We start from the raw sequence: 10,674 nt of genomic DNA, 5'->3' as shown, positions 1-10,674 counted from the left end.
GTAATAATAGTCAGTTACATATGGGTATTAGTGGAGTAAAAAGTGTCCAAAGAAAATACAATTCATTACTGTTCATCTTACTGTTCATATGAGGATAGGCTTTTAAATGACTATTTCATACTGCATGCACGCCAACCCATCTAAAAAAGTTAGGGTCATTTTATGTCAATAAATTAAAAGAGTTCAAAACCTTTAGGAGATGAGAAAATATATTTGCAACTGTGAATTGTGTAACCGTCGCGTAATCGTTTTGAAAAAAGTGAATAAAACATAGGACCGACATGAAAAAAATTAATTTTTTAATAATGGACCACCCTTATTTTCAAAACGATTACGAGACGTTTACACACTTTACGGTTATTTTTAGAATTACTCTTGGAGGATACTACATGGCAAAGAATTTTTAATTTTAATTTTTGTAATTATAGTAAACTATTTATTAACTTTACTGTAAAATTGAAGACCTAAAAATGCACAATTGTAATAATAGTCAATTAGATGTGGGTATATGTGAAATAAAAAGTGTCCAAAGAAAATACTATTCATTACTGTTCAACTTACTGTTCATGTGAGGATGGCTCTTAAATGACTAGCATACTGCACGCATGCTAACCCATGTAAAAAAGTTAGTGTCATCTTTTGTCAATACACTAAAAGAGTTCAAAATCTTTAAGAGATGAGAAAATATATTTACAACTGTGAATTGTGTAACCGTCGCGTAATCATTTTGAAAAAAATGAATAAAATATAAGATCCACATGAAAAAAATTAATTTTTTAATAGTGGATCCCACTCTTTTTCATAGTGATTACGCAACGTTTACTCACTTCACGGTTGTATGTAGAATTACTCTTGGAAGATATTACACGGCAAAGGATTTTTAATTGCAATTTTTGTAATTATAGTAAGCTATTTATGTACTTTTTTGTAAAACTGAAAACCTAAAATGGTACAATTGTAATAATAGTCAGTTACATAGGAGTATATGCGGAATAAAAGGTGTCTAAAGAAAATACTATTTATTACTGTTAGGATAGGCGCTTTTAGATATAGGAGATATATATATATATATATATATATATATATATAGAAGATGACCGGATTGGCCGAGTAAACAGGCCGGTTTATACATTTATTGCAGAGTTCTACAGTGAATCACAAAAAATAGATAGTAAATGCGTACTTTTGGTATATTGTCACATTTCTTCGATCTTCTAGATTACAACTTAATTTCTTAATTTTGGAACAGTCTGCTTCAGATATTAACGCATTTCTCTAAAACGAAAAAGATATTAAGACATCTGTTTCTTCGCCTTGTAATATATTAAAATTGTTTATCGTATAGTCTGTGAGAAGTATAAGCCGAGTAAATCATCTACACTTTGAGTTAGTGTAAAAATAATATGTTGATATGCTCTTACAACAAATCTTAGTCTAAATGAGTTGTAAATATGTTGAGTAGAGACTAGTCTAAGTTGCAAATGGACCAAAAAGTGCAAAGATTGTAAAATCGCAAGATCTAATGAGATCAATTTGATCAAATTAAATTATTCATAATTTTGATTCCCATATCAAATTGAGGTGATATTCTGAGAAATGATATTCCCATATTAGTGTCTTTAGAAAGATAACTCAAATATCTATAAATTCATGTTTCACAAGAATCTTCAAATTCCAATGTTTACAAAGTAAAAAACTAGACAGGAAGTTTGCTCAAGCGAAAATTCGAAAGATCGGTTTTTTATTTGGGTTTGGATTCCTTAAGTGGTCTTCTTAAAGCATAAGCTTACATAATAGAAATATGCATGACTTTTGGGGTATGGAGAGAGGCCAAGTTAATTGCCATATTTATTGTATTCTTGATAGAAAATCCTAAAGAGATTCATTGCACGTTAAAAATCGATTCTCTCTTAATAAACACACTATCATCATATTGTGTTCGTGTTCGAGCGATGTTGAGTCCATTGATGTGGACGTATTCTTTGGCTTAAAGGATGGAGCTGCATGGGTGCAGAGATCAAATTGGGTCTCGTGGTGAAACTATAGATAAGCCAATGATCCAGAGGCGCTACCGGGTACATCAAAGATCGAGTGGAATACTCGTAGTGTTACAAGATAAATTTAGTGTTATAATTAAATTAGTTTTTATTGTGAATTTTTTGTGGTGACTTACATCCAGAATGATTTTAAATTTTGAGTACGTTCTTCAAATGAGTCTCTATTTTGTTACCAATAACTGTGTTGATTATTTTTTATGATTTGATTGGTTGATTGGCTGATTGATTATTAATTTAAATAGTCAAATAAATTTGAAAACCACCCATTCACCCCCTTTAGGTGTATTTGGGATAATTTACTTTGCATGTTCCTACAAATAATGATCAGTTTGGTGATGTTTTAACAAAGCCTAGTCTAAGTGTATCTCAATTCAGGCCAATTATTGTTGCTCTACCAAATATATACCTACCACAATTTTGCCTTTGGAAAAGCGGAACTTGCGTACAAAAAGCTAAGAAATTCATTAGGATTATAAGCCTAATGAAACATCAAATCTCTCAAAAACATAAAAGTATTAATACTTTAGAAAAAGAAATAAACTATAGCCGTGAGGTTTCTGTTTAGAGCGTGAGGGTAATTGAACGTGGTCAACAAGTCAACCACGGAAAAATCGATCAGAACGAGAAAAAACCCTCCACCAAAAATATAGAACCTGAACCCCAACGAGACTACAAGCTAGCTTTGGTAATTGCAAATGGACAAAAAGGAAAAAAACAAAATGAAAAAGAAAGGAGCTGTACGTCGGCATGCCCTGACTTCTCTTTTCCAGAGCTTGATGTTTAGCTTCAAATTAGAATGCGGTCTTCAATGCATGAACTCATGATGATCTTGTTCTACCATGTTGAATTTACATGTAATTTAATTATACAGCCAAACGTAGGCATTTCACTATATCCTTTGCTGTCAAGTCGAACTCATTGTCCATCTGCAAAATAATCTTGAACAGATCAAAATGTGCTGGGATATTCAACTTTGAGAAAACTAGTTTTTATATTGGATTCACTTCTTGATACCTTTGAGTGCTTAAAAAAATAAAAAATTGTAAACAGTATAAAAAAGCCTCATATATCTTTAATTCCTTGCAATGAAAAAATGAAATTAGTACCCGAGCAATCACGGTCATGTCAAGTATGGAGTTCCCAAATGGCAAGACACTGCTATTGACAACAGATAGATGAAGCTTCTCTATTTCGCATAGTGTTCTCACTACAGCTCCTTTGTTTTTCTCGCAGTGGATTCGGATAAGTACATCCTTCTCTGAAATTCTTGCTTCTATTTCGGGGAGTGCTGCTTCGTCTGAGCGGCCATGGAAGTTCTCGTCACATGAAGAGGTGTCATCATCAGCAGAGAGCTGAGCCTTCTTCACGTAAACAAAAGATTCCACAGTTCTCTTCTTCGTCTGTTCCTCCAGCAAGTTTACACGTGCTTGAAGCTCTTTCACGTACGTGATAGCATCCCCAAGAACAGAAGCTTTGTCCATCTATAGGAATAGAGATTACAGTAACTAATGCAGTTTTTTAACCTTGAAAAAGGGAAAATAATATCCTTCGATGAATTAAAGACTGGCCAAATATTTGGATCTGAGACTAAATAGGATACCTTCTTAAGGCCAGGAACAATGGCTGAAAGAGCTATGAACCGTTGGCTGAGCTTTTCTCTACGCTTTCTCTCTGCCATTATGTGATCTTGAGCATTTGAGGGTGTTCTAGTCATTGAGTTGGTTTTCTGAGTCCCATGGTCTTGGTTCTCTGCGGAACCCTTGGAAATCAAATGTACGTGTTTGTTTACTTGACAAACAACCTCATCCTTCGGCTTCAAAGAAGAGTCGAGAGTTCTAAAGAACTGCTTAGAGTCTGCTGGCAACGAATTTGAGTTCCAAAATGAAAGAATATGGGAGGAGGAAGAAGGTTTTGGTATTGAACCATGCTCTGCGATGCCAGAGTTCCAATTGTTCGTCTTCGTCTGTTTGGCTGGCCTCTCAAAACTGTTCTGAGATATAGAAGAATTACTAAAGGTGTTGGTGGTGATTGTGGTTTTGGTATTGAAAGCAGGGTAAGAAGAGTGACTTTCAGAAGAGAGAGATTGTTGAAAGTTCTCTCGCATTGCGGTGGCAAACCCATCATCAAGAGTGTTCATGTCGCATTGCTGGATGTACTCGAAATCATCCATTTCCTGCAAAATTAGAACACCCAAAAAAACATCAGGAAATGTTCACAGAAAAATTAAGTGGCACTATTATTATCTGTTCAAATCAAAAGATAAATATCTTACCAGTTCAGAAAGCCATTTGGTCGATGATATCTCCATTAATGCGAGTCCTCTTTTTTCTGTATGATTCGGAAAAGTCGATCCTTGCAGGTCTAGGCTATGCACAAGTATCTTGGATACGAAGACACTAAAATCCTTAAAGGAAAGAAGCCAGATACAATCATACAACTCTGGATAAGGTACGAAAACGAAAAGAAAACCCAGGTTAATAATAGATATGCTTTTAGGCTTTTAGCTGACAAACAGTGAGGAAAAGGTAAAGATGTGAGGTTTCTGGGAACTATATGAGTTGCAGATAAGAAACTGAGGTTGAAATTTGGAAGATCACAATATACATCAGACCTAGGATTACATAGAAATCGAAAAGTCTTTTGAAATAAAGATAACAAATCTATCTAGTTTATTTGAACCTCGAAGTTTCGATAGGATTGGACAAGCAGGTAGTGTGCTCCAAACGTAATATTGGGCTCTGAAAAGGAGAGGTGAGATTGAAGCTTATCTATTTTGAAGGGGAAAGCAACAGCAAAGTTCAGTAGGAGCAAGCTATCCTTTTCCAAGTGGCCAATGATAAGGTCCTTAAGCTCCTTCACCTTTTTATATTAGCGTACCTAATCCAGCGATTCCTCTCCCACACGTGTGCAGCTAGCAAGCTTTTGTCAACATCCACCTTATAATTCCTAGCCCTCTCTCTCTCTCTCTCTCTCTCTCTCTCTCTCTCTCGACGTGAGGAGGAATCATGGACACTAATAAAATGGCAACTTGATCAACGAATGGATAGCGGATCTGCGGAAATTAGCTAGCTAGGATCGATAGAAATTAAAGACGAATATTTTGTTCCTCCAATTGGCTTAGTCTGCCAGCCAGAAGCCGAACATAGAAATTAATTAATTGTTAAATCAAATATGTATTAATTTAGCCCATAATTTAAACTCATTGTAAAGTACTTTTGAGGTTAAGCATGATCTGTCGGCTCTTTAATTCCACGTAAATCTATAGTCTTGGGAATATTGAATTAAGAAGAAGGCGTGCATGTGGAAGATTAATGCGGCCGGGTGAGAATTCCGCTTCCTTTGCATTCCAAAACTACTTTGATTCTGCTGTACTAGAGTTGGATCAAAGCCAAGATTAATAAAGCTGGAGGCAATGATAATAAGCATGTAAACGATCATTCTTTTTTCTTCAAAGTTTTTAGCAGCGCCTGTGGCAAATCTTACAGCCATTCTCGCACGCATCCATATATATGGTTTATTTGTGTTTATATATATGCATATATATGGTTTATTTGTGTTTATATATATACATATTATCTCCCTTTCACTCGTTGCGTTCATTATTGCTTTTTTGTTTCTGGTCAAACCATCAATTCCAAGATCATTATGGCTTAAAAAGACAAATTCAAGCTGCAACCCATCACCAGAAAGCAATGATTGTCAGCTATTTTCTACATGATCATATGGATATTTCAGATCTAATAATCACTGCTCTCCTCTCCCAAACGTGCGATAGCAAGACTGCTTGCCATATTTAGTTTGCTACGCGAATAAGAAAATTTGTGTAATAGCTGTACGGTGTTTTTTAAATCTGGAAAGAGAGGCCAGCACATATCTTTGTAATTTCTATGTGATATTTCAAGCTGCTTTCGGAATCTCTTTGGTGATTGCTATTGATTAGTAGTGATCATAGATGATGCCCTCTGATCATCAGGATAATGCATGGATGGGTTAGATGATCAGGAATTAGATCATATGATATTTGTTTTATATGTTTATTATCTGTCGCACGCATACAATGACAAACGACATGTTCCTCAACCAACTTTAACTTGAGGCTCCCAAGTCCCAAGTTGTTGTGGCATCAAAATCAGTTGCTGATCTCCCTCATAGACAAGATCTCGTAAGTTAGATTTGTTGTTAATTTAAGATGTATGACTCCAGCTTATTATATATTAAAAAGTGACAATCATCCCAAATTGTTAAGTAATTAATTAGCATTCGATTCTTGCAATTGTTGATAGAAACAAAAAATTAAGGATGAGAGAAATTAGAAAGTTTTGCTTCTTAATTAGTTTATAAATTTCAATCAAACACAAAAGGATGATCGTGATCAGGATGTTTTCTTGTTTCTAAATGAATTAGTATCAACCTAATTTTGTCTTTAATAATGTTTTTTCTTCCAACAATTAAAGTAGGATAGGAATATCATGAATCGTTTAATTTTTTTTAGGCCGGAAGATGAATTAATGATGGGTGGGTTGGACCTTTCTTTGTTTTGTTTTGTGTCAGCGATTGGAGCTTTCTGTCATTGATCATGCTGGATTTAATATATATATGATCATCTCCGGTCGGTCTTAAGCTGCAACCTCTTCTTATATATTCAAGAAAATACTGATTCAGACATTAATTATAGGCTGCAAGTCCAACCACCATTGATCCTCCATGATCTCTGGATTATTTTCAATTTTGGTGTAATCCACTGCATGATCTTCGGGGTCAACCCAATTCACAGCAATGACGTACAGCTAGAGAAAGGCCTGTAAACAGAAAAAACTTGTTGTAACCTAAAATTATGTTTTTTTCGATCTATTTATTTTTTGAATAGGTTGTGTTCCAATAATTAAGATCGAAATTTAGGGTCTATATATAGTACAATCTCGTTTGTTTTTACAGATGAGATGAGATGAGATTATCAGATGAAATGAGTTGAGATAAAATTTAAAAATTGAATAAAATATTGTTAGAATATATTTTTTTTAATATTATTTTTTTTTTGGATTTGAAAAAATTGAATTATTTATTTTATTTTGTGTGAAAATTTGAAAAAGTTGTAATGATTAGATAAGATGAGATAAGTTGAAAAGTTTTGGAAAAGCAAACGTAAATGAACTACAAATTAAAGAGAGAAATGATAAAACAATGCAGGAAAACGAGATCACTAATCGAAATTCATGTACTGCACAAAATAATAATAATAATACGGGTACTACTATATTCACAAACAAATTATATAAAAGTAATTCTATAAATTGATGTAGTTTTATCTGATCCGTTAGATCTACTTTACAATAAAAGTAACTTTATAATCTGACGAACCATATTATATCACATCAGTTTGTGGAATTGTTTTTGTATAATTCCTTTATAGAAAGAGTATTTCCCTAATAATACATTCGAGTATTGAAGTTTCATTTAGACCCATTTGGATAAAGAAATGATTTCATCTCATCTTAAATCATTTTATTTCTTCATTATAATTTTTTTAAATTCTCGTAAAAAATATAATAAAGAATTCAACTTTTTCAAATCTCAAAATAATAATAATATTAAAAATTAATATTCTAACAATTTTTTATTTAATTTTTTATTTTCATATAAAATTATTTCATCTCACTGTTCAAACCCGCGGTAACTATACATATTTTGGGTGCACTGCAGACCACATTTAATTTATATCAGTCAATGTCGTTATACAGGAGAATATAGTCTTCCTCGTGATCAAGCGCACGATTCGTGGGAATTCAGAAAGTTTTTAAGCAATTTGCAATAGTTATTGGAAAATTATATTATAGTTTATGTTCAATTACAACATGTGTAGGTCAAACGTAATTTAATAAACATGTAAAACTGTTTCCGGGTTCCACTGAACGAGTCATGGAAATTGAAAACATGATCCCCAATAGGATCTCTATATCTTTGTTATTTTTGTTTGCATTACATCGATTGAAAATAGTTGATGGCTTTGATCTAATCCCCACGAATATTGGAGCACTGAGGACGTTGTCTGAGGCCAGGCAGGCCAACCTGGGAATCCAATAAGAAAATTTAGGATATCGAAGCAAAAATATACATTATGCAAACACGAGAGAACAAGCGGAGCCGAGTACGTAGTACTATTTTGTCTGGCTTGGGTGACCGTGAGCTTGTTTACTTAGGTCTCGTTAGAATTTGAAGATGATTTGAGATGAATTATAAATAATAATAAAATAAATTATGAATAATAATAAAATTTATGAATTAAAATTGATAAATAATTGTGAATAATAATAAGATGAGTTATGAATCCAAACCGAGCTTAATTTTTAAGTGACCGTTTTGCAGATGAAACATGCCAAAATGAGTTTTCTGTTCATGCACTGATCTATTTCAATTTTCTTTTATGTTATTCGTGTGCGACTCGAGGCCATGCACGGCACCCCAGTTTTGATGGCAATCTACGCTGAAATTAACCACCACGCGTCCGTGTTATTGGCTAGCGTAGCTGCATGCATGCATGACTTTGTTTTTGCAGCAAATAAGGGAAGGAATCAATATATATCCTGAGAGCTAAATCAGGATCGAGTTGGTATTTTTAACACGTGTTCGAAATGGTGCTTATTAATTTGCCCGATCCCAAATCCCAAATATTAATTAATTCCCGTTAATTGGATTGGAATGGTTAAACTACAGTTATGGCCATAAGCATGCAACGTTTTAATGTTTGTACGTTGGAGGATATATACATATATGGTCGTATAATAAAATATACAACTGTGAAAACATTTTCAATTTTAGAATTTTTTTCTCAAAAATTTTGATTAGGAAAAATAAAACATTGAGCAGTACATGACATCTAAAGGATGCTGCTATATACTACGTCCCGTCAAAGTTATAATCACTAGTGCAAATTACATTTTTTTTTTCTTTCATATATACTTTTAAGCATCATTAATCATTAAGAAAAAAAAATCACAACTTCACTAATATTATTCAATACTTCCTTAACTATTAAAAAAAATAAAAAATAAAAAATATATATGTTGAAGAAGTTTTCCTTAAAAAAAAGTCTTATTTCAGGTAATTTTGTGCACCCATGAGCACCGAAGATGACTTAAAATGGAGTTAATGAAACGGTATGCATGGATGAGGCAAGAGACGAAAGTTGTTATTTTGTATATAAATTCTCTTTGAAATGATCCCTCACTAAAGTTTTGGCTAGAAATTTTGATAGAAACTTGAGGAAGAGATCAAGGAAGATTAAGAATGACCGTGTAAATTCTTTTTGAAATGATCCTTGTACTAAAGTTTTGGCTAGAAATTTTAGGAGGAGACCAAGGAAGATGAAGAATGGTCGTGGAATGAAGGAAGAATGGCAATAAATTTTCAATTATTTGATCTCGAAACTAAGGTGCTCGAGCAAGAAGGAGATGGAGAGATCGTCGGTGGCATGGGGGTTGGAGATCTGGACGAAGATGATAATGGGATCGTCGGGCCTATACACTTCTTTGTTGGTTTGGAGCTTCATTTTACTCTGTGATTTCATTTTCAAATTTTCAGACGGGAGATATTCTTGGAATACTCATCAATTCTTCTTTATCTTTCTTCTTCTTGTTCTTTCTCTTCTTTTCTTTTTTGCTTTTTTTGTTTTTCAAATGGCATCTGACATGACTCGATTCACCTCAGCATTTGGTATGCAATTGGTGCCCAAATCGCCTGTATCTAGCAGAATTGTTTCCTTAATTGGTTCCAGCTTTCAACACATGCATGGAAGTTGCCATCTTCAACAACTTCACGCACAAAGTGAAATTGAACCGCAATATGCTTTGTTCTTCTATGATATACCGGATTCTTGATCAATCAAATAGAACTCATGTTACCACAATAAAATTCCATGGGTGTACGTCTTGAACTCAAGCCCATCTCACCCTCAAAACCGATCGGTTTTGTACATCATGAGCTAGGGCATCCTATCGTCTACAAAATAAAGAATTTTTAGCACACCATTTTCAAATATATTCTTCTTTTCAAAACTGATGTGCGCGCGAGCATCCTTGTTTGCAGACAAAAACATAAATAGTGATTAATGTGCTTATCTTATAGGTGCTCTTTTTTTCTTTTTGGTCTCAACGTAGCTATGATGTGCAATATTATTGGTGTTATCATTGTTATGATATGATCTAAGAGAAAAGCTTCAAGCCGGAACCAGTGTAAATTTTAGAATTACACCAGCCAATAAAAAAAGGACACGTAAGAGACTCACTTAATTTATTATAGATGTGCACTGAGAGCATTCCTTTCTCAATTCTCCAGAAACCTGTCTCGTATCTCTCCCTCTCTTACTCTCTCTCTCTCTCTCTCTCTCTATCCAAACAAATTCAATTTACAATATTTCTCAGCTCTCTCTCTATCCGAACAGATCCAGTTTACAATATTTCTCTAGAAGAAGCCCTTTCAATCTTGGTCTTAAGAAGCCCTTTCTCCAGATGAGGTCACGAGTTCAACGAAAACAATAGTATTTCTTATTCTCAGAGATAGGTATTTGGCAGCACAAACCGTTTGTTAAGCTCTGAGATTTTCCAAGAAAGTGAGCAAGAAA

General features: G+C 33.9%; 1 protein-coding gene across 1 annotated transcript; it reads right to left on the bottom strand.

Moving 5' to 3' along the window:
• Window positions 1-2,815: 2,815 nt before the first annotated feature.
• LOC108985799 (transcription factor bHLH25-like) lies at window positions 2,816-4,365 on the bottom strand. Its single transcript, XM_018958221.2, has 4 exons — window positions 4,330-4,365; window positions 3,658-4,230; window positions 3,164-3,538; window positions 2,816-2,983 (listed from the first exon to the last, which is right to left on the bottom strand). Exons 1-4 carry the CDS (start codon window positions 4,363-4,365, stop codon window positions 2,921-2,923), a joined length of 1,047 nt encoding a protein of 348 aa, XP_018813766.1. The 3' UTR covers window positions 2,816-2,920.
• Between the last annotated feature and the right edge of the window lie 6,309 nt (window positions 4,366-10,674).

Source organism: Juglans regia, chromosome 8, assembly GCF_001411555.2.
Source record: "Juglans regia cultivar Chandler chromosome 8, Walnut 2.0, whole genome shotgun sequence".
NCBI classification, from domain to species: domain Eukaryota; kingdom Viridiplantae; phylum Streptophyta; class Magnoliopsida; order Fagales; family Juglandaceae; genus Juglans; species Juglans regia.
This window is presented reverse-complemented; position numbering and strand designations above follow the sequence as displayed.